The sequence below is a fragment of the Martes martes genome (assembly GCF_963455335.1).
Source record: "Martes martes genome assembly, chromosome: 4".
NCBI classification, from domain to species: domain Eukaryota; kingdom Metazoa; phylum Chordata; class Mammalia; order Carnivora; family Mustelidae; genus Martes; species Martes martes.
The window spans coordinates 78,693,598-78,721,136 of record NC_137891.1 but is presented as its reverse complement, the minus strand read 5'-3'; the positions used below and the strand labels follow the sequence as shown (position 1 = coordinate 78,721,136).

The window sequence follows — 27,539 nt, the reverse complement described above, 5'->3', positions numbered from 1 at the left end:
AGCACTTTGCTCTCATCACTCATGGTGACATCATCACATAACTCCCGGAACTTGTTACACTGATGCCATTAATTTTCCTTCTACTGCAATCCCTAGTCCTACACCAGTGCAGAAGAAGCCCTGAATGAACAAATAGCAAAGGAAAAATCCATTCCTCAATCAAGAGTGGCAAATACTGTTGTTTAAGAAGATTTATGTTACCAAAAAAGAAGAGCTAAATGGATGAAAAAAATTATCTCTGTGGGTGAGCTCTGCAAATCCGAAAGCCACAGTGAGGCAAATCTTCACATGTGGCTCACAGTGGTGGCATTTTGTCACGGTTTTAGAAAATGTCTGATTTCTAGAGACATTCGTGCCTTAGACTCTATTAAGCCATTGGTTGACATAAGCCACCAATATCCTTGTGATAATATTTGAATGTAAAAATAAAAGGTAAAAAAAATAAAATAAAGCGCATGTTCTTGTTCTTATTTTTTTCCAAGAAATTTTACTCTGGATATTTACTTAGAAGCTCCATGCCATTTTTCTGAAATACAGACATTATAGTTTAAAGTAGAACATAAACAATTAAGTTGGGGAGTGCCCCATCCCATGTAATCACAACTTTATATTTTATACACACACACACACACACACACACATATATATATAGGTATGTGTATATATACACATACACATATACACACATATATACACATATATACATATATGTGTATACATATATACATATATACATATGTGTATACACATATATATACACATATGTATATATACACATACCTATTATGGTCTGTGCAAACTGGAAAATACACAGCCATTTAATCTTTAAGTTCAATGTTCTCTGAAGGGACAGTACCCCATTGTTGGCCTATTTCTAAATGCCTGTCATCAGCCTCAGGTGGGTGTTAAGTGACACACACACCTCCCACACTGTGAAATCAGTCTTTGAAGTAAGTACAAGGCCCACAGTAGATCATCACCTGGGAGGTAGCATGTTGGAAGGAAAAACGAACAGAGGAGACAAATATTTGTATCATCTCCTGAAACTTTAATATAGACGTAAAATCACATGATCAATTCATGGAAAAAACCTAGAAAGAAAGGACAAAGGGTGATTGGCACTGTGGTGAATAAAGAAAAGGTGCTGGGGTTAGTGGATATATGCCAACTTGAGTTATTAATTTATTGATAAAGTTCAAATAAATATTTCCCCCAAAAGTGGGTGATGAATTGGAATACTGGTGTGTTAGTGTAGGTTCATTAATCGTAACAAATGTACTGCTCTGCTCAGGGGAAATGTAGATAGTGGGGGACGTTGTGTCTGTCAGGGCATGGGGTCAATGGGAAGTCCCTGTACCTTCTACCTTCTGTTCAGTTATTCTGTGAACCTAAAACCACTCTAAAAAGTAAAAAAAAAAGGGGGGGGCGATATGGAGGTCGGCATGGAAAGTGAGGGCTTGCAGTAGCGGAAAATAATATAGAGGCTGCATCAGGTACTGGGAAGAGTGGGATGTGCCCTGGACCACATATAGGACCTAAGTTCTACTTCTAGTTCAGTCACTTAACTACTCAGACATCTTGTATAAATCACTTAACTTCGCCCAAACTTGGCTCAGGAGCTAAATGTAGCTACTGTTGTTTGTCTTGACTACCCCTCTGGGTGGCTTGTATGGGTCCAATTAGAAACTACCTGTTCTTTCAACCACTCACTCGACAGGCACATTTTGCAGGCCCACTCAATGGCAGTTTCAGTGCTAAATGCTATTAAAGGCTACGTAAGCACATAAATGTATGACAGAATTATAGTTAATGGGATTTTCTTGTTACATAACAAACTCTTTTTTAAATTTCATTCTTATTGGAAGTTTCCCTAATCTATTTCAAGACATTCTCTTACCCTAGTAAGTACAGTAGAGTAAACAAAATGATCTCTCTGGGGTGATTAACTCATCTTACGCCTCAGTGTCCCATGTCCAACAACAGTCTACCCACTACCCAGAGATGAGGACGAGGAAGGCACCCCTAGGTGGACACTTTTCTACATCTAATCCTTATCATCTGCTGCTTTGCTAATCAGTCTCACTTGCACCCAAAGTGGCCTATCATAAAATGAGTTTTCTTTAAGGTGTCAGGCTTTTGGATTCCAATTTATAGGCTTGGCAACAATATTTAGAAAGACATATTGCTAACATGAATGTAACAGATACGTTATAAAAATCTAAAACATGAACTGAGCCCTGCATTTGGAAATCATAGGAATGAAAGGAAAAAAAAAGAGTCTTTGTTCCTTCTTTTATCCAACCTTGTGATTATAGCTACTTGTTTCCTTTAACCTGGATGATGGATTTATGGAACTCTTAACTTTAGAAATCCACTTATGTCTATTTTATTTCCTTTAGTTGTCATCTCCAGAAATCTCTGTGCAACAAGTAGTTGCAATAAAATCATACTTATTAAAAGAAACTATTGTCCCACCCCAAAATAGGGAAGAAAGCTATTAAGTATTAAGTAAAATATTTAATTGATATAAAAACTCTTGGGAATGAAATAAGATAGAAGATAAAAGAGAAAGCCATTTAAATCTGTAAGTCACAATTTTTTTCACATGCTGATTAAATGTTATGATTAAATCTATAGCCTATTGATTACAGACTTTGTAAAATACTTAACATTTTAAACTCACAAGAAAATGCCAAATGATACAGTTTTTAAATGAAGAAAGAAACTATATAAAATAAAGTAAAAAGAGACAACTAAATGGTAATTTTCATTACAAAACTTGCCAACCAATTGGTAAGCAGCAATAAGACCATGAAAGGACAGTGGGATTTGACTCTAATACACTTAAGAGTCTTGAATTTATTTGTGTCTCTAAGTAGTCACATAGGAAAACCATTTCAGGAGCTAGAATATATTTTCCTAATTAGAGGAAAGGGCTGGACTGCTGTAAAACATTTTGCCAATGCATGAGACAATTACCAATATTAGTAGATGCAATAGCATTCAGATCAGATTAAGGATAATAGTAATAAAAGAAAAGCAGAAATAATACAATGGTCATGATTTAGAAAGACATGAGAATGCCTTCTCGACACCACCTGTAACCTGAATTGTGTTGGAGGAAAGACTGGAAATGCTAATAAGGAATGTGATTAAAGGTGGGCCTGTGGTTATAAATTGCTTTTTTAATGGTGATGATAGTAGCTGACATAGAGTATAATAAGAAGATGAGAATGTCACTATCAATTTTTATTAGTGTCATGAACAATATACTGTATATTTAAATTAGCTTCATTTGTATTAGTATTTTTGTAAGTAGTAGCTCTAGAAGCAATAACACGTCCAATGCATTCTAAAAAGAAGAACTAAATAAAGTTGCCAATGTTCCCTAGAAAATGGCCATAACTTTTACACTGGGAAAAATGTGCCACATATCCTAAGATACTCAGAATTCAGGTGCACAAAAATTCTGGATTCTAGAGCACAACAAATCTGCAGAATAAATTGGAGGAGCAATTGTAGCAAATGAATAAAGTCATACAAAAATGTCAAAGACACTAAAAATACAACCTTCTATATAAATCGGAATGCTTTCCCAAGATTTACGTAGAATGATAGTTCAGGTCTGCCCCTGAGTCAACTTAAATCATGTAAGAAACAATTTGGAATCTATTTGGCCTAAGCATGAAAATTCTGTTGAAAGTAAGTAATTATAAAATTAAAAAATCAGTTAGTAATTTTTATAAACCTGTTCTTATTAAAGAAAAATAGGTGAATTGGGTTTGCTAGTGAATTTTCCCAGCAATTACCACCAGCTTTCTGCATTGGTCGGATGACAAATTAGGTAAAATTGAATATCTGACAAAAAATAATTCATAGAGAATTAGGAAAATAGGAAATATTTTTACTTTTAATCATAACATCTTTTTTGTTCAAATTCCAGACACCTAAACTGTTGAAAAACAGGCCTTAAGGGTTAAAATATAGAATTTCAAAAATCCATCTGCTGACAATATGAATAAGCCCTTTCTTTTTAAATTGTATTCTAGATGAGTAGTATTGTGTATGCGAGAAAGCATAGCTTGGGGGTTAAGAATCTGTCCTGAGTCAGAAGTCTGGACTACTTACTAGCTGTGTAATGTTGGACTAGTTATTTTCACATTCTTCATTTGAAAATTGGAAAAACCATAGTTCCTACCTTATAAAGTTCTTGTGAGGATTAAATGAGACAGTAGTGTGATGAAGAATGCTCAAGAGTGTCTGGTACACAACAAGATCTCAATATTCTATTAGTTTTATTGCAATTACTAAAGCTAACAGTGTGCTTAAATAGTAATCTCTATTTCTCCAGGAAGTTTATATTAAACATTTTTTTTCCTACAAAGTGGCTTCTCTCTGCTAATTCCTCCCTTTTCCTCTATGAATTACAGATTTCTCCTTAAGCCAAAACACACACTCATTCATTCTTTCAAAATTCTCTTTTCTTTTCAAGTTCTTTTTCAAGACATATCACCAAAAGGCCCACTTCCCTCCCAAGAATGGTTTGATTCCCTAAAAAGACTGACTGGAGACACAGTCATTTCAACAGTTGGGGAAGACCACGAGTTCCTGGGTACCCTGTTTCTGCTTGGACCACTAGGAAACCATTGATTAATAGGGAAACATCTCATGCACTTTAAGCCCTTGATCATTTTAAACTTCTCTTGATAATTCTATAGGGAATATAAAGTCTCCAAACAGATAGGAATTTTAAATGAGAGCAGATTTAAAAACAAGTGATTAAGCAAGTCAGACACTTCATTCATTTAATCCTGTCCTGATGTGTGGGTGCGTTCTCCTTTCTGCTCAAGAAATTTAAAATGTGAAATGTAAACTTCTCAATCATGAAATTGAAAATATAAGCAGGACTGGGTATTCCTTACTAACAAATTTCCACAGAGAAGGGCATTAGCAAGAAAGCTTGTACTCCATTCTGTTAGATATGTATTCCACTAAATAAGTGTACCAAAACTGTGACAGAATGAATCCTCTGAAACATGGAAGTAACTAAAGAGAGCCTTTTCTTCAGGAAATCACAGAACACAGAATCACATGGCCTGGAAAAATAGCCATGTAAACTGTTCAAGGATACAGTGTAAATTTCAAAGTGTATCAAACGCTGTTATACAACTTCCTGTTTTCAAACATTTCCCGGAGGAACACATATAGACCATTGTTGTTTTCAGAAAGGTGGATTAAATGGTAGGTTTGAGACTTGGTTTGCAATAGCAAATAAGGGACAAGGGCCAAAGGATTCATCTTGCTCCTGACACAATTTCTCTAAAAAATATCACTGATACAAAATATGTATGTCAGCATGTGTTTCCTTTTTAAAATGTACTTTAAAAAAAAAAAAAGATAAATTACATCTTGAAAGAAACTCTGCAAAAACAAAACAAAACAAAACAAAACAAACTCCACAATTAATTGGAGTTTATTCTGCAAAACCTACTATGATGGAATTTCCATAACATTGTCTTAGGTGCATTAATAGTCTCTAAGGTGAAAATGCATGGACACACCCACAAACCTACTATCTTCCAATGTCTACATTTAAAAATTTATATGATAGAATTATCTAATTATTTAAAACAAAAACTTGAGAACTTGGGACTTGGGTCATTTTTTAATCAGGCTCACAGATGACAATTCAGTTCTTCACTCATCACCAGTACACAAACCAACCACAGGCAAGGTATGGACACAGAAGTGGCAAACACTCCTTGGAGGGAAGTGGGAAACTACATTACAGCAAAACGTTGTGTTTTGTTATCAAAATGGGACCCCTAATTGTTTTGAACCAATTATGGGCGGTTTCTCCCTTTCTCTTCTCCTTTGCGACATAGACAAATAAGCCTGTTGGCTTATTCCTCCTACTACCACAGGGATCCTCAGGTTTGAAATGTACAAAAACCTTCTAATAATTAAAGCCAACAGATACTAGAAAAAGTAACATGGGACAAATCTTACCTGAGCTCCTGAATTAGAGAATCTATTGGCACTGTTGACAAAAAAGAAAAAAAAAATCAGTTTAATTTTGAAAACTGTATGACTGAAACTTTTCACCCATCTAAAAATAATGACCAATAAAGGGTTAATACAGACCCCACTTAACTTCCCACTGGGTGAATAGATAATTTCTGGTCCTGGTTCTTTGGAGTGGATACCAGTGGGTAGATAAATATGGTCCAGAACAGATGATTCAGGGTTTAGTGCCTTAGATGACTCTGGGACCTTGCATTAATGGATTGGATTTTCCAAATACCTGTCTTTAAAGATTCATTGAAAACTTACAAGAACATGAAGGACTTGAATTATTTTTAAATCAATTTTATTGCTCATATGAAATGTTTCAAAATAATCCTAAGCTGACACTTTTATTGACATTAAACAAGTATTTATACAAAACAGAAAGTTTTACTAAGTGGATGCATCCCAAGATAATATTCCATAAACTTCATATGTATAGAAAGAGGAAAATATGCTTTAGCCATGTTAATATCAACATGGTTTTAAAAATAAGAATCTTGTAAAAAAAAAAGCTTTGATTTTTTTCTGACAAGTGATGGGAATTAAAGAAGTTCATGTTTATAAATACCTGCCTACACAAGGATAAGCAGCATATTGAGAAAGACAACAGGTGGTTTTAAAGATTACTCATGACACACGAGAAACAGTTGTTTCATTTCTAGAAGAACATTTTGGCTCTATTTAAGGGTGTATATTATGTGCCAAAAGAATTCAAAGTACAAAAAGAATTGCAAATTAAAAGACCCACATTTTAAAAGTATGCTAGAATAGTGTGCTTTTAGAAGTCAAAAGAAGGGATTCATATTCAAACACAGTCCCTAGAATGCTGGTATTTATGGCAGATGCAAGTTTATCCTAAATAACAATACAAATCATTTTTTTTTCTTCAACTTGTATTCTATTGAGGAGTTCGCAGCATAAAAATTTAATGTTTAGAACTACTGCATTCCAAATATTAGGATATATGATGTAATTACTTTAAATGTAACTTGAAGTAAAACTGGGTACTACCATGGTATGAAACTACTGTTTGGATAGAGAAAGTTCCTGCATCTTGTAAAGCATTATTCTGCCTTTTGGTTGTCATAGCTAATGATTTTTACTGAAATGGTTACATTTTAACTGAAAAAAGTCATCCTGGAATTTATTAAAAATTTTGGGATTCTGGACTTTACTCAAACAGGCATTATTTACCTTGACTACAAATAGAAACATAGCTAAGGAAAGCATTTCATCTGATTAGCCCACTTTCAACAGTAAATCTCAAAAACTCTTCCTTAGCAAGGCTGACTGGGAGAAAAGTCGGGTGGGGAATGGCTATCCAGAGTGTTTTCAGAGGCTATGGTGAGACTACAGTTTTCCATTTAGAATTAAGGGTCACAAAAATATAGCTAATTATAATAAAAGTTATTTTCCTTAAGGGGTATTATTGCCAGTCAATCCTGTTTTCCAGATGTTTAGATCATCAAGCGCCTGTTTATATTTCAATATTACATTACCATCTGTTGGTTACAAAAAGAGAAGGATAACCGGCAAGTTAAACCTTTCAAACGTTACTTTGCGGAGCTGCCGGAAATTCCCAGCAGGGACAGGCAAAAAACAAACATCGTCATTTTACTCGAACTAAGTTTAGATTGGGAGCCACTAAACCAGATAACATAAAAATCAAAATCTGCTTTGGCAGTAAACTAACAATTCTGTCTTTTCCCTTGGCCATTAAAGGTCACTTCAATAATTTGGAGGTCTCCGTGAAGCATTCTTCCCTTGCTGACCCTTATGTTGTTTTGCAGGATGTTTTAAATCTACTCATGATTGCCATTTTGTAAAAATTAGCATCACACATCATTGGGACTTTTCTGAGTCCTTTAGCTCCTGGTTCATAATATTTTGCCTCTCAATGCCATGATCCAATGTCCTAGCTTGATTTAAAAAAAGAAGCCCTGAGGAAGTTGTAATGATTCTAACTACACATTAGGGACCGAGTACTGGAACTCCCATATTTCATGGTGTGGTGGGCACGGTGTCATGGAACCTGCTTGCTAACTCACCCTTGGTTCCTTTAGAGCGGGTTCGCAGTGTTTTATCTTCAGCCTCTGCATCCATCTGTAACATGAACACAAAGTCCTGAGGTCATTCCTTTGACATTGACCAAATTACAAAAACATGTCCTTGCTAGTTCTGAAGGTCATAATGAAAAACAGAGTAGTCCTCCACGCTCTTGAATAGCACCCTGCCTCGGCAGGTAAGTAGCTGCGATTGCTCTTGCAGTCCATGAGTTTGAGAAATACTTTTATAGATGCTGAAACCAGAGGGAACAGTGAGAAGAGGGCAGATGTCCTTGTCCATAAGTGTTTGCTAGCAATTCAAACACTTCTGGCATTACAAAAATTAAAAAAAAAAAAAAAAGGATTGTCTGATTAACAGTGGTTGTAAAGTAGACAAACCCTCAAATGCCAAACCAAAAGGTTTCAGACTAATTTACTAAAACCTGATTCTAAAGCAATGTGCTTTCTTTTCAGGTGTGGAAGTTTTTAACATTTTTTTACTAGACCTTGTCTGATATGTACCTCTTTCTACTTCAGGAAAAGTAAACCCTGTGTAAAAAAGCAACATGAAAGCCAACCCCTGAAATGCCCCCATTTCAAAATACCACTGGAAACGTTAACCATCAAATGACATACATTTACTCCCAGAATTCCAGGATAAATGTTGGTTCTAATCATGCAAATCCGTGAGGAAAGTGAAATTGGAGTGCTGCATGTGTCTGCATCAAACTCCCTAAAACATCGTTACTAAATATCTTAAATGTAATCAAATAAACTATTGAAAGAATAGAAAGACTTTAAAAAGCCTGCTGCTTTTGTCCCTCTGGAGATAGTCAGACATGACTACTCCCATCGTTTTCACTAGAATCTTCCAATAATGTCTAGTTTAATTCACCTTTGCACATTAGCAGAAGGAATCCTTAAATAGTGAGAAGTTATTTTGCTTGAAAATGAGAAGCAGGCAGAAGGTGCTGTCCGTGGTGCCCATCCTTAAATCCTGACACTAGCGTGTATGTGGTATGACTGCAATGGTAATGGGAGGCGCATCTCTGCTCTCTCAGGCTGAGTTGTGATTGAAGGCACTGACCTGCCATAGACTTATAATAGGGGAGCAGGTGTGGCAATGATGGACTTTAATTTCCTTTAATAAACCTTTTATGTGCCACACTTTTACTGCCATTCGACGCTCTCCAAGGTCCTGCACATAATAGGTTCATTACTTTTGATTACTATAGTCTATTGAGACAAACAACTCCAGAACACACTATATATTATGTTCAGTTAAACCAATATAGACTATTTATCCATTGTGCATTTTTTCACCTGCAACACTACAGACAAAATTAACGACAGCTCTTGTAAGCTAAAACTATTAAAACCACCAGTACTCTTTTGTCATCATTTCATAATAAACACCACACCAATCACTGAACTGTTTTTTAAATTAGCAAACAAAAAGTGTTCACTGCTTTTGCTAAGCTGCAGTCGCTTTAGTCTAAATAAAATGGTCCATCATTATGAATATTTTAAAACTACATAATAAGAGGAAACAACAATAAAACAGAGGTGATTTTTTTTCCTGTAGATTTTCCTCCTTTTAAAACCACATGAATTTATGACAGATGCGACACTGCCTAGGATTAAAATGGCTTGGTTTACTCAGGATGGTGAGCACTGCTTTGTGAAATCCTCCTCCTCCATGAGTATCTCTGTTGCATATAAAGTGGCTCAACTCAAGCAAACTCCCCTCCATGTGTTCAATGAGTAACTCGGTTAAGAGAGATCAGTAGCAGGAGGATTAAAACAATGAAAAACACCAACTATTTCTGAGGAGACTACTTCCGTGGGTAAGTAGTAACTCATCACAACTCTAATATTTTCCAGCCACACAGGTGCTATGAGCTCTCCCTAACCAATGTGAAAAATCTCTCCTGAAAGGCAAGTGAAGATTGAACTCCATGAGTTTCTTTACCAAAACTGAAATACAGATTGCAAACGGTGCCAGCAGGTACATATAAAAGCTTTAGAAACCTACTTAAATGTAACCTTCCTTATAACAGCTTTAAGACTAATTCCATTTTGCAATTCAGCTATTCCCTTGGACCTGACAGGTCTGCAGCCACCCCATGAGCTGCCTCCCCATTAAAGTCATTGGAAGGAATGCATAAATATTCATGGACCTCTGCTTGATTATGCTTGGAATGCTAGTCTCATAATTGTATTTTGTGGCGCTATTGTCCTCTTGGTGGTACAGCATATATATCCTATGTAAACATTTTAAAGACTGGTAACTCATTCATAAAGCTTAGTTTTCAAATTTAACTTGTGAGCCAAGTTATATGAGTGAAATGGCTTGAGACCATAACATATAATCCATCGATTTCAAATTCTTTCTCTGTTTCGCAACTGAAGAACAATAGAAGTTACTAAGTTCAGTGTCAACTCATGTCTGATAGATCACTGAGGAGTAAGAAGATCAGAAACCTAAAGCAATGTGCTTTCTTTTCAGGGGTGGAAGTTTTTAACATTCATGAGATGGCTTGGTGTCCTGACAGATCTCAATCTGAAGATAAGACTTTGTTTTCTAAAATCTTATATATGGGAGGAGAAATTTCTAACTATTCTTTTATATGGACTATTCTTGTGGATTTTAATAAACTCCCAATAATTGGACTTAATTTTTGTAAAATCAAACTTCATATTCAGTGAGTACCTTTTTCTGGGAATGGTGCATTAAAGAGATTTCTACCTCAGTGCATGGGGTAAGTGTGACAGGGCAGGGGTGGGGGTGAAAATCCCATTCTTTAAACTTCTTCCAGACCTATAGAGAAGGCCCATGGCTATGGCATGATTCAGGAGACTAACCTAACTAATATGTGCTACAGTATGGGAAACTACACTTCTCGCTGGGAACATTTTTTTTTTTTTCTGTTGTAAGAGGATACTTGATCATTTTTACTGCGGAAGTCCCAAATGCTATTGACAAGTCTCCAATGAATCTGGCAAAATTTTTTTTTTTTTTTGAATCTGGCAAACCTTAATGAGTCATTTCCTTTCTCAAAACAGAGATCTGATTTCCTTAAAAAAAAAAAAAAAGCAAAAAAAAAAAAAAAAAAACCCTGTCCTTCTCGAGGTTTCTTAGGACCTTTGTTTTTCTCATTTTGTTGTTTATGAATGGGAACAAGTCAAGATATTTTCTGGGATTCCTGTAATGGGTTCCTCCTGGCTCTGATAATCTACTTCTCAATAGAGATAAAATATTAAAAATACGCTTTGCCATTTGTTTTTCCTGACCTGAAACTACTTTAAGAAAATTCACCTAACCTACAAGTGTGAAGATTTTTATGTACAAATATGTGAAAAGGAGAAAAAAGTGGTTCTTACCTGGTATTCATAATAAAGCCATGAAAAAAAATTTACAAGATTTCATTCTCTGGGAAGAGGAGTTAATACGAGGAGAAATGGCAAGAGGGAAAGAAACTTATGAGATAAGGCAAAGAAGTGAAATTTGCAGGAAGGATACGCAAGATCCAATAAGAAGTAAATAGATAGGCAATGAAGAAGAAAAATGAACATAAAAATGAAATTTAACTACTTAGTTGAATTGGAAACCTGTTACTTAACATCCTTATATACTTGCAACCCTATATACAGGTACCCATTGGAAATTCCTAGTTGCTTTTACTTGATCATATTTTCTTACTGGCCCTCACATCAGGGGCAATCAGCAGATCTCCTGTCCACATCACCCAGTGTATTGATTGGGAGCCTTCCTCTGAGCTGAAGAGAAAGTCCTGAAATCGTTGGTTTGTAGAAAGGAGAGCCTCAGGGAACAGGACACGAAGTTTATAAAATCAATTTTGTTTTCAGTCACACAGGCAAATTACTGCTATGTGAGGAAATTTAGTTCCCTTTGATTTTATTTTTCACTCAAAATCCTACTTTAACCTAATGGTAAAAAAAAAATTCTCCAAGTAAATATTTAATCATTTCTTAAAAACTGGAGAAAAAATATCTCTTGGTGATGTTGAAGTTTTATTTTTCCTTTCAACAGAACTATAGACACTGGTGTCCTAGATTGATAGATAGATACAAATATTTATGAGTAATCTTGAATTTGTTACCTTAATACAAAAAGCCATAGTGATCATAATGTTTTGAGCATAACTTCTCAAAATCCTGATACAATTAAACTTCATACTCTACTTAGACATAATGTTATGATGGTAGCTACCTTTAATTTGAGAAGTCCTTCACATACACTCAACTTGCAATAATTTCCACTTATAACAAGATTTCATTGTGTTTCCCTCCTCAGAGCTTTGGACTGGCAATGCATTTTTGTAGGTTGTGCCACATGACTTTTGTTAGATGTCATTTCAATCCCAGGGAACACGTGGCCATGGAGAGAGGAAGCTCTATGGCTGCTGAGAAGAGGTCCTGGGGTCCTCTCCATGAGGAGCCTTTTATCCTCAGTGGATGCTTCCTTTACAAAAATCAATTTAAAAAAAAAATAACAAAGAGAAACTCAGGAAGTTGGAAAGGGCTAAACCCAGAAAATGAAACAACTGGAGGATGCCAGTATCTTAGAATGAAATTTGGCCAGATTGAAGAACAAAGAATCTTACACTGAGTGCCCTTTCTTTTGCTGATTCTGGCATCATTTTCTTTTAAATACAGGTTTGGATCAGCCCAAAACGGCAGCAAAAGCTGTCTCCCTCTTATACAGGGGATGGATAGGGAACATGAGTTCTAATACTAAAAGAATAGTTTTCTTGTTGAGAGAATATTGAGATGGAATGTTCAAGTATTTGTTTTCTCTCTTTTAACCCTCTTTTTACTTTTCTGGTTTTCTTTTCATATGTTTCTTATTTGCTCAGAAAGAAGACATCAAAAAATGAATTTTTAAAAAAATGTAAACTAATAAAAACTGGTTTTTGCATCATTCAAGATATCATATTAATTTTCTCAATCTTCTCTAAATCCTTTATTCTAGATAAAATGAAAATTTTCTGAATCCTTTATCTTTATCCCTGATTCCAACTCCCTGTTCCTACTTACATGTTTCTTATTATACTGTCTTTGGTTCTGTACAGAAAGCTAAGGAATTGAATGATGTGTCCCCTTTAGATTTAGAATACCTCTCTTGTCTGCCCTAATCTTTCCCACCCTGACAAAAACTACACCTAAGGAAGAAACAGACTCAGTCTACCATCAGACCAAGTACAGTTCTCTGGAAAACTCTTCTTTCTGAGAGCCAATTTCATTTCCATTCCCCTTAGAGGAAGTGATTCTCACAGGGATTTCCAGAGTCACTTGGAAGTGCACTCCAGTAAAAGAAATCTTCGACCTGAGACAAGCTTGTGTAGCTTTATAAGGAAGTTCGTCTATTTTGAGTTTCATTTTTCATTTCTGAGTTGTCACTGCTTTGTCGACTTCATCCTGTAACTTCACACAACTGGCAAAGCTGAATATAAACCAAAGCCATATGTTTGTGTCCTTTTGCCAAACGACTCCAGCAAATAGTTCTATTATTCCCTTAGGTAGCCAACGTGTGCCAAGGATTTCTATTAGTCGCTGTACCACGGCCTCTGAGTCACAGCTTTGTGATATAAGGGGGCAATCGCCAGCTTTATGTTTTAGGAGGCTTTTTGTGTATTTTTTTTTAATATGCCCTGTTTAAAGACAACTTGGGTTAAATAATACCCTAAAAGGGTCTTAAGAATTTTTTTTCTTACTGATATATTAAGAAGTAGGTGTACAAATATGTAATTGTTAGAAGACAAGCTACTTCATATAGAGATAAATTATTTTTAATAGGTTTTTCCCAAGGACAACTTAATTCTTTACTTTCCAGTGTTTGTAGGAATTAACTTCAGAAGTCATCTACAGTGCTTTTAAAAACATGCTTTTAAACTATCTCACTTATTTATTTTTAATCCTTCAGTAAACTAATTTCTAATACAAATGAATTTAAATGTATTTTTAAAGACAATTTTAATGCTGAAGCTTTCTTTAGGGGTAAACATGTATGAATAAATAACATAAACCAATCAATATGCAAAAGGACTCTACCTGTTTAATATTTTTAAATATTAAAGTGATCATGCTTCTGACAAAAATCCCAATTCCAAATTCAGCATTATCAATAAATTTCTTTCAAAGCAAATCCACCAAGTGCTGTTATAAAGGAGAGCTTTTATATAAATGCTTTGATTGGATACATTTTATTTCAATATATTCTCCTTTGTAACACAAAATGTTGCCTTACCTCTCTTTTTCTTCAGGTAACTTGTCTGCCAACTTGGTTTGTCCTGCTCTGTCAAAGTGACAAAATTTCTTTGTCCGCCTCAGTGAGAAGTCCTTAAATTCATTCTATTAAGATCAAAATAAAAAGAAGGGAAGAGTATCAAATTAAACAGAAGATCAGTAGTAAACAATGAAGTGAACAAAAATACATTGACACTTTTACCTGTAATCTGGTTGGGCTCTACCATAGACAGAACAAAAAATTGTATACTACAATATCAATGAGAAAAAGACTTTTATATTTTTAAAGGTAGTCAAATTCATTCTGGTCTTAATTACTAAGCTTTATATGTATATATTACATCTTCAATTTGATAGGGAAATTGGAGAGTATTATCTACTAGTATTTTTACTATTATCATTAGTATTTTTACTTTTAACCACCAAAAGAAGTTCAGACAAGATTTGGAAAGTACTCTACTCAAGAAATCACAAAAGACAGGTTCAAAATTCATCCTGTTCTTGTTTAGAGCTCTCTTGAATGAGACTTTCATATAATGCTAGTAATGCTTTGTGCCAATATTTTAACTTGCTTTCCATAGAAACGATTTACCCTTGTTTTACTTTGCATTCAGACATACCACACAGAGCTGCTTCACCTCTATTTTGTTCCAGGAATGGGAAGAGAATCTGTCTTCAGACCATTTGGCCCTTGAGAGGAAACTTTGAAATTCAGCATAGTGCATTCAGCATCCTAGAGCAGGACTATTTATACAAATATCACGTATATCAATGCACATCTAAAATGTGTATATCTGGCAGTTCTGGTATTTTAAAACACAAGCTACCAACCTTCCTTGCAGAAGATTTCTATCTTCCTGTATTTTACCCTTTGCAGTAGATTGAAGTGCTTGGCTTTTTAACCATAGATTTCTGTATTGCTTGTAAGCTTTGACCAGACATTAAGCAGATCGTCTTCAACTCAAGTCAGCAACTGTAGTTCCTGGGGAAAAATAGGTATAAAACTCTCTCAAGTGATAGAGCAGATTATTGAACATGATGTCAGAATTGGAAAGGGGCACAGGAGCTTGGGAATTCTTAGTTTGTGTTTGAGTGCATCTGGGGAAAAAAAAAAAGTCATTCTGTGCAAATGGCATTTGGCTGATTCTACTTCACTCTCAGTTCAGAAAGAGTCCCGAAGCTTTCCACCTGCCTATTCCCTTTTGTTTGCCACACTCTAACCTAAAACAAAAGATCCTGGAAAACAGTCACACTGGTGAGCAAAGCTCTTTCTAAATCCTGAAAGTAATGGCTTTTTGTCTAATACCCTATCGTGTTATGTATTTATTAGCAATACATTTTCCATTTATTTTCTCAAAGATTGCCAATAAAGAACTGAATCACATAAGGGAGTAGCTGTAAACCCTCTGAGTTCCCTAATGTCAAACTCATTAGCATCCGAATAAGCACACAGCAGCACATCATCTGCACAATTGCAATTTTTTACTACTTTTAATAGCGTTTCTCAAAGGGCTCATTTTCAACTTTCTTCAGTGGTTAGTTGGTTCTCAGGGGAAACGTAGCTTCCTGACGCTCTCAGCTTCCACTCAACAACCCGGCCGTTTGCTGTCAGATGCATCAGCCCTCTGCCCTAACCCCATCTGCTGTCTCTCCCCTCCCTAGGGAGGAGAGTTAAGGCAGCACAGCTGAGATCAACTTGGAGAAGTGCACAGAGGGCGCCAGCAAAATATAAGTTTAGAAATATGATTTGACACAAAGGGGCTCGAGAAGTCCAAGTACACCAAAATATAAATGGGAAATTCGAGCCCTTTAGAGGCTCCCCATTCCATGTGTCTATCATTAATAACTCCACCCCCAGGCCCCCCTCCAACCCCACTTTTTGGAAACGCACTCTTGGCTGCTACCAAAAGGAATCTTCCACAGAAATTGGTTCCCTCCATTCCTTACATGTGTCCTATTAGTACAGCGAGAGAATACCTTTAAAAACCCACTTTTATTAATTGCCATACTTCAGTCTCTTTCACTGATCTTGAATCATTTTGTAAAACTTCAGGACTTACTAATATATTCATAGAAAATAGATGTTCTAGAACAGTTAAGACTTGGAATCTTGACCAAGTTCCCACAACTGGCAAGACCATTAGTTCTAGCCCCGCTACCAGGATGAACACTTTTCCATTAAAGCTCACATTTTTATGGAACAGCAATCTTAAAAGATAAAACCAGATGACAATTACCAAAGTGTTAGTAGCCTAATGGGCTACATGGTCCTCAAATGTGCTGTCTAATTAAGACATGGCTTTACTTGTTAAATGGAGTCGTCACAAAGTACTTCATTTGTCTGCTTTACTATATGCCAATAATTAGGGCCTCTCAGTTCTTTACAGCTGTTTCATGGGTGACTACTTGCTTCTGAAAAAGACAGTTCCTTCAACCAATGATGCATTAGAATGAATCTGCTGTGTTATTTTTTAAAAGGGTATATCAGACTATGTTCTATTGGCGGTCTGGGAGTGGGAGGGAGTGAATGACCTAAAGTGATGTGATGTGTATATCAGTTGTATCCTTAAAGAGAGAACCACAGATGTATTTGTGGTTCCAAAAAACACAATATTCAAAGAAAAATCCTCTACACTATATTCAAAGTAAAAAATCTGATGATAGAGTCAATAAATGTAATAAGAAAGGTATGTCACACTTGTAGCCCTTTAACTAATAACTAAAAGGAGCTCACCATGACCACCAATCTCTTTTTGGAATTTCTCACCAATGGAACCCAAGTGTTGTATTTCAGTCAGGATGGAAATGTATGGCAGGGTCTTCTCGGAAGTTTGGAATGTTGATACAGGCTGCAGAGACCACTCTCAGAGTTAGTTTCTTAAAGAGTAAGATAAAAACAGAAGAATGCCAGCATATTTACCCTAGCACTGCCATCCTTTGAGGCCATGTCTCCACAACTTCTAACAGTCTTAATCTCCTGACCATTTTTCAAAGATTAAAATCTTCAACAATTGTTCATCAGGTAGAATGATGAGAAAGGAGGGGGGAGGGTTATCCTGGCTCAGTTTACTTTTTTGAATGCTAAAGCAAGTCCTTTACAGTCTAGAGTTTCCAGGTTTATTTTTATATGAATCAGCAGTATGTTTTAACTTAGAGTCAAATTTTGTAGAAACCTTAATGATAACTTAACGGGGACAATCAAGTTCCTTATTTTCTCAGTTGCCATGTAGCTCCATTAAATGTCTAATGAAACTCCAAACCCCCTATTTTTGAATTTCTAATCAGTGAACTATAGAATTGATTTTTCTGTTATAGTTAGAGATTGCATATATAAAAATTGGCACATAAAAATTATGTCAGCCTATTGTCAATGTATATTAACGTTGTCAAAGACAGACGGCTTCCTTCTGCCTGACTCTCCAGGTTGATATTAGGGGATATGCTTCATTGGCTGGAGCCAATGAGGAGAAGTAGTGAGTTTCTTTTAAGTTGGTTTAGGAAAAGAAAAATATTATTTATTGGCCACAAACTTTACTTTTACCATCAGCCTCTATTCGACTCCTGATCATAGCAGTGGTAGAGAAAAGAGCTTCAGCAAAACTGGAACTACTCTGCAGAAAAACCAGCTCCCTTGGCAAAGTGGGTCAATAGTATTGCTTACTTTCAGGGAGAATGTCTGGATTTTCAATCATTACATATTCAACAAGACTGATTCTTTGATAATAGCAACAAAATCGCCTTTCGTGATCCATTTTGAACATTTTTTGCTTCCCTGACTGATGACTAAAGTTCAAATACTAAAAAAAAAAAAAAAAAAAAAAAAAAAGCCTTCTTGTTATTCAGCAGAGTTTGTCATTTTAAAAGAATAAAATAAGATTTGTCAATGTACAAAATTTCCATGAATGGATTTAATTGATTTTTACTGGTTTGCCTGGCTTTTTGAAATCTCTGTCCTCTAGAATCTTTCAAGGAATTTTAAGTACAAGGAGTGCTATGGCAACTCTGATCTCCTCCCAGAAAATGCAATTTTTGCTTTGCAAATTACTGAAGTCATACAGAGCATCAAAATAACTTCTGGTTTCCACTGTGATAGATATGAAGTAATTGTACTTGTACCAGCAGTCACTATAGTATTTGTATTTGTCCTTCCAGTACAGGCAAAAATTAAACACAAGCCTCTTCTCCTTGAACTAGAAAGCAATGCCAAAAACTTGTGCAACACCCATATTTCTCCCTGCAAGAAGATTTAACTTTCACCTGATTTAAGTAACAAAATAACCCTCAAAGATACTTAAAGCCTTGCCGCAATTAACATAACTGCATTTAGATGCCATTCATGACTGATAATTCCAACACCTTGTGGGAAAAAAAAAGTTGCATGCTGTAAACATTATAAACATATTCAAATAAGCTTAACACAATCTGCCATGCTTATTTCTGCCTAGATCATGGACCAGCGAAATGGTTAATGCAAATGGATTTATAATTTGCTTTGGGGGGCCAGTTTCTTCTCCTTATTTATTAGCCCAGCTGATGGGGCAGATTTGATGAGGCACTTCTGGAATAATTGAGTCATCACACAAAGAAGGCTGCTAGCATTCAGAGTGGTTTTATCAGCAGCAAGCAGGCCTGATTACTGACAATTACACTCTGATCCGGTGATGGAGGAGAAAGAGCCAACGAGTGGGAAATGTCCGTGTTTCTATCCAGGAATAATTTCTACATTCATTTTACATGCTAAGTGTTTCCTATCTCTGCATAATAAACTGTAAACAGGAATAGATGGCACAATGTCCCTTAATATTTCCTGGTAATGAAGACACAAATGTACAGTGAGTGCTGATAAATATAGATGAAACATAAGCTATTCTCCTAGTCTGTATTGTTACCTTTAAAACAAATGCATTTTTGTGGTAAAAGCATAATCATAGCTAATGCAAAAAAATGACAGAAGATTGAAACTGTCCTTGTAACTACATAGAAACTTTGTAAAAGTCCTGTTAATCACTGCTGCTTTAAAGGCTCAGGAGCTGAAGGTGAGATACTTGAAACCACATCATTTTGTTTCTCAACAGTCAACTGTGAAGAACTCCTTGGGCGAACACAGCAGAGGACAACGCCGAAAGTGACCTCCATTAGCACTCCGAGAGAGCACATCTCAACGCAACACTGAGAAAACAATGAAGCTGGCACAAAGAGACATCTTCACAAGCATGGGCTTCCATTTCCCCTCCATCAGGCCTTTCGACAAAATGTTAGCCCCAAGATTGTATGCTCTGCCCTGTAGAGCATCTAGAAGATGGCACCACCATCTTCTAGAATGGCATTTTTAACCACTTGTTTTATTGGATGGTTTATTAAGGTAACACCTTGAGCAAAAATATATCTCATAGGGATATCTTATTAAGCTAGCTTTCCCTCTGACTCAAAATCTCGTTCAAATGCCCAGAGAAAGGAAGTGTTCATATTTCTTAATGAGCTCCTATACATTTTAGTGGGAAAAAGTTTAATTTCCTGTAATATCAAGAGTTTTCTCTTTTAAAAAGCCAATCAGGTGCAAAGTTCCACATAATGAAGCTGCTTGGATCTGTTTGCTTCATCTTTTTTTCTAAAGCTCCTTTCTGACTGCCAAAGAAATAAAAGTTATCCTCTGTTCTCCTGTGGTAACTATGGAAACTCTGTTTTATTAAACTAACCACTTAACTTCAAGGCTTGTGTTGCAACACTGAATGTGCTATTTTGAGTAACTATACTAAACAATCTTATAATGTCAAAACATTTGTAATAAAGTTCAAAGAGCACTTGTTGATTCAAAAATGAGAATTTTTATTATGTAAAGGGAAATTTATCTACTTAATCTATTTTATTATATAGATTGTTACACAGTATGCTTGATGTTTAGGCTTAGACATTTTTCATTTTCCTAATCCATTTTAAAGAGATTTTAGATTTTTTTCCAACAAGTCTGCTGTTTTTCCCAACAGTAACTATTTTTCATAAATATCTTCACCATATTCTGTAAATTTAAATTAAAAGAATAAGATCATTTATCTTCATTACCTGACTATGTAATATGGAATAGGAGAATCTACTGAAACTTAAAAAAAAAAAAAATTGACATGACTCTCAATTGTTGAGGCCAATGGCGAATTGGATTTTTGCAGAATGACCTTGGATTTTATTCTCAATGCAATGCTTAATTTAAATAGATTCTTTTAATAAAAGTATCCTTCTAAAAAATGTAGTTATTACTGGTTTAATGCACATTTATTGAACACCAATGGATTGCTCCATGCCAAACAGTGAGCATGTAAAGATATATGAAGCGCAACTCTTGTCGTCACAAGTACAAACCAGGAAATTGAGGATTCCAGTGAGATGTGGAAAGCCTAATTATTGAGGGAGGCAGAGGCACAGTGGGACCAGACTGGATAAGCTTGTAGAAAATGATGTTTCCTCAAGAATTCATCCCTAGAGAGATTTAGAGAACTTTGACTAAAATAAATAAATGTCCCAAAGGTCAATTGGAAAGATACAAATAGTTGAAATTGTAGTTGGCCTGGCTGACCATGTATTAAAGCCACATTTTTCTATAGTTACATAAGGGTCAAAGGAGACTGGATGGTCAAAATTAAATAGCTAAAAGTAAATGCTTAGAATCTGTTCATTTGTAACTTTCCAAGAAATTTTCCCCTTCGGTGTCAGAACTGCAAACTTTCTGCAAAAAAGTGATCTGTCACTCATGTAGTGGATTAAGTGAGAGCATCTCACAGAACTCTGGATCCCAGCAGGGTTTTGATGGCACTTTCATCTTGATTTCTCTGTTGTGCCTGATATTACCTCGCTCATGTCCATCTGATCTTTTCCATGCCAGTATAGCTCATGGAAGTGAGAGGCTGTGTCTTATTGTCCTTTTACTACAACGTAATGCTGTGGACAGAATAGGTGCTCAATACAGGGTTATTGAATTCAGTAAGCCAAAAATAATACTCTTCTGACGCTTGAGATACTGTTCTATAAATTGTATTTTAATACAAAAATCTGTGTGTCTGGGACTCTATAGATTTTTGTCTGACTGCTATGCCAGCTAAGGAGACTTTACACTTTTGTCTTCCCCTAAGTTGAAATGTCAGATCCCCAAATGCAAAGGAGAACAAGCATGAAATGTAATAGAATTTATGGCCAGATTTTCCCTAATGTCTACTTTTATTGAATTTATATGAAAAATTATAGTTTATGATTTAAATTGGCCCTTTTGTTAGAATAAAAGCCAAAGATAAAATTAGAATATAGTCTTATTTCTTTCAAATTTGGCAAGAAAACAATCTAGGAAGATCTCTAATTTGTTTAAATTAGATCCAGTTCCTAGTTTTTAATCCCTCACTTTTCTTACTTGTAATGTGCCAGAATGTCCTGACTATTATGCACTCAAACATTTTATTTTAACCAAGGTTTATCCATATGCTCTAAATTGATGACTTATTTTGGAGGTAAGATGGCACTCGCCACAAGGAAAGACAAAAGTAATCTACTATTTTTATCAAAATAGTAAAGTGACACAGTGCTTTCTAAATAAATTTAGCTCACCTTTACTGCAGTTTTGCCAAGTGACAGGCACTAGTGTGAGTACTCACAAGCACTTTTCCTTAGCCATCATGATAAGGAAGTATTAGCAGTTGTACATGTGAAGAAAGGAAACCAAGTGAGCTCACTACCTTACCCAGTGTTCACATAGGTAGCAGGAGGTAGAACCAGACTCCACATGATAACCATCTGCTTTTAAGCACTGGGCTCAGCATACTTTGGGACTGTAAGATCAGCTTTCTTTCTGCAGCAGGAACCTTGCCTTCCATCCACTGACATTCCGCTCTACTCGCCTTTACTCAGTTAAACACAGACTCACTAAACACTCCAATAAAGCTATGTATTCATTTGCACCTTGAATGATACAGACACTGTGTTTACAAAAATATCATGTGGAGAATTTGTGTGTGTGTGTGAGTGTGTGGTTTTGTTTTGTGGGGGGGTGTGGCAAAGTGAAAGATAGAATTCTCAGAGTTGGTGGTAAACATCTCTAGGTTCTACAAAATGAATATTCCAACTTCTACAGACTATATCAGTCTTGGCCTTTTGAGAAATTTTTTCTCCTCTTTGTTCACACACAGGAAATTCTTCACTGGATTTATATTTCCAGCTGTAAAATGTATCCCATCTACTGGGTGTCTCATCTGCTGTATTAGTTTTTTATTGCTGCTGTAACAAATTTCTAAAAACTTAAGGACTTAAAACAACACAAATATGTTCTCTTATGGCTCTGTAGGCCCACAGTCTGGTACAGTCTCGCTAGGCTAAAACCAAATCAGGCTGCACTCCTTTCTGGAGGCAGAAAGAATTCATTTCCTTGCTCATTTGGGCTGTTGGCAGACTCCAGTTCCTTGCTGTTACAGGACTGAGGTCCCTGTTTTCTTGCTGGCTGTAAACTGAAAGCCGTTCCATTTTCAGTTTCTAGAGGTGGCTGAATTCCTTGGCTCATAGCTCTGTTCCTCTGTCTTCAAAGCCAGCAATGGTGGGTTGAGTTGAGTTTTTCTCATGTGACATCTCCCTGACTCATTCTCTTACCCTTCTCTTATGGAATATATGACTAATTGAGCCTACCTGGATAATTCAGCATAATTTCCCATCACTAAATTCTTAATCTCATCACCCTCCTTTTGTCTTGTAAGGTAACATACCCACAGGGTTCAGGAATTAGGACACAGACTTCCCTTGGGGGAAGGGGAGACATTATTCTGTCTACCACATTCTTTAGCTACATATATGAATTCTGACTGGGTTAATGTATTAATGCTCTTCATATGAGCCATGTGACATCACAATCAGGATGAGCAAGTGTATGCACGCCTCAAAAAAAAAAATTGCAAATTAGCATGATGATACCAACACTAAAAAAATTGAACATCTTTCGTTGTCCCCTAAAACCAAGTTCCTTAACTTCTCAAGTTTTCAAAGGCTGTCGAAAAGTTAGGAATCTTTTCTCTTTGGGGGTAAAGTTTAATTTTAAATAATCTTTACTTACCTTCCCTAATATTCATTGGATTTGAACTGGAGAGTTTCCATTGCTACTGATGAGAAACATCGTCAGAGGAAAAATAGAAAGAAAGAAGAGAAAACTTAATTAAATGGCAATTATCTACAGCTTATTAACTATATAAAACAATCCTTTCAAGTAATTTACATACTGACTATTGGAGTATGGGTTGGGGTACTAGCAATCTTGAATAGTCTAACATAGTATTCATTCAAAAGAACTCCCCCTCAACAAGAAAACAGGTGTCTACTGTTATCAGAAAATGCTTTTTAGATTTGAGCCCTTTTGTATATAAATACATTTGAGAACCTTTTCTAGGGACACACCTGAAAGTGAAAGTCTTTAAAAAAAAAAAAAAGAATCAGTGGTTTAACACTAATTTCTAATCAGATCCTACAGAAAGGAACAGCCCGCACGGCAGCTGTACTTTTCCCAGGGTTAATTACCTTTCACTGCTCTCTGCTAATGAGTCAGCTGTTCCTGTCACCGCACACTACACTGGTTCATCTGGAGCTCTAGTTGTGGACAAACACCGAGTGACAGTCCTATTTACATACGGGGGTGTTTGTTGTGCAAAGATTTCAAAGGATTTTAAAAATCCTTTAATTTTCATGTGTTTCTATGCTAAAAATATTTTTACAAATAAGATTTTACTTGGTGAACTATTCTGGTCCTCCCAGTCCACTGGATCTACCAGTAGTCAGTGCAAAAGGCCAAATCCTTGGAAAGAGGCAAACTTCCTCACTTCCACAGACAGCTTTGTCTTACTGATTCCTTAGCATAGTTACAATCACCCTATCGGGATGAGACAGAGCTTTGAAAGTTTGTAACCTCCTCCGCTTTCTAAAGAGATTCCTACAGAAAATTATATTCAAAGGTAGAAAGTAATCTAAGATAAAAAGATGCAAAACAAACAAAAAAGACAAAAAAATCTTAGATTTATTTGTACATGAAAACTGAATTAAAAAATTGAATTTTCAAAATAATTTAGATCTGAAAACTGTATTCACCTAATATTTCTAGGTCATTGTAGGATATGTGTACATGTATATAAGTACGTAGATGCATGTGCATATGTATATACATATATACACACATATGATTTATTACATAGATAATAGCTCTGTTACCCAGATAATAATTCTGCTCCCCAGCTCATACTGTAGACACAGTTTACCTTTATACATTTTTTGAACATTGCAGCCAAGAGGTTTACAGATCTCTTGCCCCTTTCTTATTCCAGAGGGAACTGAGAGGCAATATACAAATGTAAAGTATCTATTGAGGTCCTTTTTGACAACCTCCAAAATGCCTCTGAATAGAGGCTACTCTCCCACTGGTAAGTTTCTTGATTCAACCCTTAGAGCAGTGGCTATCAGATTTTAATATGCGTAAGGATCACCTGGGTACCTTGTTAAAATGCAGGTCCTGTTTCTGACATCCTGATGTCCTGCATTTCTAATAAGGGTCCAGGTGCTCCTGCCGATTCATGGACCACACTTTGAATAGCAAAGTGTCACAGCACTTTGATTCTTAAACTTTAGCTGCTGTCAGAATTACCTGGAGGGCTTGTTAAAGCACAGGCTACTGAATCAGTAGTATGGAGTGAGGCCTGAGAATGTACATTTCCAGCAAGTTCCCAGATGATGCAAGTGCTAATGGTTTGGGGGTCACACTTTGAGAAGCATCGCCTTAGATATCCACTATTAAATGGTCTGAAGAATCCGAATCCCCAAAAGCAAAAAAAAATCCACATGGAACAGTAGCATTTCCACTTTATTCTAGAGCTATTTATTTGCTCTGGTTTTAGTATTTTATGATAGAAAGAAACAGAAAAAAGTGAATGTTTTGGCCCATCGTTGAAGTACATTCTGAGAACCACTTTATAGCTTATTGAACTTGATCTTCCGTTCAGATGAAGCCATTCATGTCAAGAAAGAAACAGCAATTAAGTACTTCTTCATTACAGGTGCCATTATCAAATGTAAGCTCACAAATTACAAATGTAAGACTGCACAACATTTAAACTTGCCAAAAGCAAATAAAATATGAGGAGGAATTAATTAAAAATCATATAATAAAAACAAATTTCAATATCAAGAAATAAAGCAAATTTCTTTGAGACTTCAATGTTTTACCAGCCGTAGTAAACTCTGACATTTTCTAACTGGTACGATGAGTTTCTCATCGGCACCATGTGAAGTGTTCTTTTTCTTTTGCTATTTTGAAGAACACACCGTCTTAAAATCTCCTTAAAATATTAAAAGGAAATCTTTTGGTCTAATACTAAAAATACATTTGCATTTCTGTTCATGTAAATATCTCAGTGATAAAGCTCTTAAAAGGGAATTTTGCAACATCACTTATAGAAATAATACATATATTTTAGAAAGAGGAGAATACAACCAGTTAATAATGAGAAAAATTATAGAATGAAATCTTGCTGAGTGTGATTTAGTAAAGAGATGGAGGGTGAGTCTCCCAAATACCAAGCTTCTCACTGAGAAGTTAGGTGCTTTAGTATTCATTTACTCAGACCAGGAAAAACTACTCAGTAATCCTGAAACATGGACTAATTAAATTGTACTCCAATAAAGCTGGGAGAATATGGCACAATGTAAGAAGTATCAGTAAGCATAGGAAAAGGATATTAAAAAGAAACAATTCCCCTTCTGAATTCTTGCCACCACTTATTTGGTTTTGCTGTCTCACTGATTTTTTTTTAAAGCTATTTTAAATCTATCAATCTCATCTAAACACAAGAAAATTATAATGTCGCAAATAAGGAATTTGATTAATACCAGTGTAACCAGCCCTCTTGATATAGAATGGTATTATTTAATAAGTTCATTAACTTATTTACACAAATCTTCATTAAGCAGCTATTCTTCCGGAGAAGAAGGGAAACATTTTTGTAAGCAGGTGGAGTCTTAGTGAGCAGAGGGGGGTGTATGGTGTGTGCCACTCTAAAAGTACAGATATATCTGCTGTACAAATCAAAGAGGCAGTAAAATGAAAATCTTTGAGGAGATATGGGTACTGAATTTATTTCTTGGTAATATGGGACAACAATTTGATGGGTTTGATAAGAACTCTCTTCTGAAAGCACAAACATCAGGGTAAATAGTTTGAGTAAAGAACTCATAATCGTAGATATTTAGAATGAAAATGTACATTGTTGTCATGGGCCGAGCCTGCATGTGAATATCAACATCCTAACTGGTCTTTCTCCTTGGATGGTTTTTAAGAGTTACAATGAATCAAACTAAATACGTGCCTTTGGTCATTGGAACATCTGGTTTTATAGTTGTCTCATGTGATTAATCAGAGGTCAGTACAGTTCACATCAGGCATTTTGTCCTATGCTTATCCAATTCCATCCTATTATTTTTATTGGTTTTCATTGGCCAATCGGTTTCTCTCTATGTCAGTGTTTCATTAGCTGTGGCAGATTACGGAAGGAATCTGACCTGAGTTTTCTGTCAGGGGTAACAGACTACGTATTTTTTTTGGCTATGTTGAGTTTTTCCCCCAAAAAGCGTATGCAGGAAGAAAATGCCTCAGAAGATCTATGATATCCCTGCTTTTAAAGACCTAATATGAACACTGTGTTGTTATATTGAATGATAAGAGAGCTTGCAAAATGAAGGCTTTAAGTCAGAGAAATTTGTATGGGTTTCCTTTCATCTGTTAACTTCTCCCGCTCCAAGTCTGGGTTCTGTGTTCCCGTAGGAAGCTGCCTACACCTCACATAGCAGCTGACCCACCAGGACAAGTCACTGTCGGCATACTCATCATCTGCTCTAGACTGGACACTCCTGCAGGGCAAGGGCAATTTCTTTGTTTCCCTTCATAGATAAGGTACTCAATGAGAATGTTGACTGAGTGCCAGTTGACTATTAAGAAAACAGGGAACCATGACAAAATCACTGCCTCTGTGATGTGAATTTTAGGAAATAAGTGGATGAAATATTTAGAGATAAAATAGGAAAATATCCATACAATGTAGCAAAAAGTTATGCTGGTGAAAACACATAGTTGAGATTAGCTCAGAGTAATAAATGTAA

The 27,539-nt window shown here is 35.9% G+C and overlaps 1 protein-coding gene across 4 annotated transcripts in view; it reads right to left on the bottom strand.

The window, feature by feature from the left end:
* Window positions 1–27,539, bottom strand: part of LOC308341988 (suppression of tumorigenicity 18 protein) — a gene marked incomplete at both ends in the record, with an annotated part of 128,360 nt that overhangs the window by 88,374 nt on the left and 12,447 nt on the right. For 3 of the 4 annotated variants that reach the window (XM_080802166.1, XM_080802165.1, XM_080802167.1), the window contains 2 exons: window positions 6,010–6,040; window positions 8,118–8,172. In XM_080802166.1, coding sequence (XP_080658292.1) covers window positions 6,010–6,040; window positions 8,118–8,172 — 86 coding nt within the window. Of the gene's footprint in view, window positions 1–6,009; window positions 6,041–8,117; window positions 8,173–14,385; window positions 14,490–23,460; window positions 23,507–27,539 lie in introns of those variants that run through there. The other variant, XM_080802164.1, reaches the window with a different exon arrangement.